Consider the following 853-nt stretch of genomic DNA (forward strand, 5'->3'; position numbering starts at 1 on the left):
CGGCGGGCTCCCATACACATTGAAAATTTGCATCTCCATAAACATGTAGAGGCTTAGACCCCAAACCCACAATGGCAAAGCTGTTGTCACCTCCTCTATAAGCCCCAAATTCAACAAAGATAGAAGCTGCAGACCCAAAGCCTTTAAAGTCCCTTCGGATTACCGTAACATTGTCGACATTGATGACTTCTTCTGCCTTTCCAAATGAAGTAGTGTTGTTATGACTATTCTCAATCGTTTTGGAGGTATTACACCCATCAGAAGCAATAGGGTTGTCATTATCTCTCCACTCTAATGCATCTGCTAGTGTAGCTCCTTCATTCAATGTGGTGCCTTGGCTTATTTTCAAGCTGTGAATGGAGTCCTTGACTTGGTTAAGGGAGCAAGCTGGCCCGATGAAGCTGTATTTAAAGAAGACTTCAGAGGCCAGAATGAGAGTGCTGACTAGAAGGATGGCAATGAGCAGAGATTTGATGTCCACCCAAGAGCCATGTAGTAGTATGCAAGAAGGGGCGACACCCTCCTCTTTCTCTCCTCTCATTGGGGCTATTCTCATGCTCTTATTGATGGGCGCTCAAGGCTATTTCTCTTGAGAGTTGCAATCAGGAAACTATTCATGGGCCATTAGAGGCCCTATGGGAGGGCCCTTTTCACATATGTGTGTGTGTGTGTGTGTGTGTGTGTGTGTGTGTGTGAGTGAGTGAGAGAGAGAGAGAGAGAGAGAGAGAGAAATTTACCGCAATGCTTTGCTTGGTGGGTTGTTTTGCTGTTGAAGCGATATCGAAGAGGAAGTACTTGGGTGATGCTAATCGTGGCACCCACAAGTTACATTCTGTGGAAGCGATGCTGGTAA

At 45.7% G+C, this 853-nt stretch overlaps 1 protein-coding gene across 1 annotated transcript in view; it reads right to left on the minus strand.

Annotated features, from left to right (window-relative positions):
• The window catches only part of LOC147447910 (galactan beta-1,4-galactosyltransferase GALS1-like), a 2267-nt gene extending 1641 nt beyond the window's left edge, over nt 1-626 (minus strand). The window contains exon 1 of the mRNA XM_086524450.1: nt 1-626. This exon is cut by the window's left edge and continues 706 nt beyond it. Coding sequence (XP_086380576.1) covers nt 1-556 — 556 coding nt within the window. The 5' untranslated portion in view covers nt 557-626.
• Between the last annotated feature and the right edge of the window lie 227 nt (nt 627-853).

Source organism: Adiantum capillus-veneris, chromosome 11 (assembly GCF_014529385.1).
Source record: "Adiantum capillus-veneris isolate H3 chromosome 11, ASM1452938v2, whole genome shotgun sequence".
NCBI classification, from domain to species: domain Eukaryota; kingdom Viridiplantae; phylum Streptophyta; class Polypodiopsida; order Polypodiales; family Pteridaceae; genus Adiantum; species Adiantum capillus-veneris.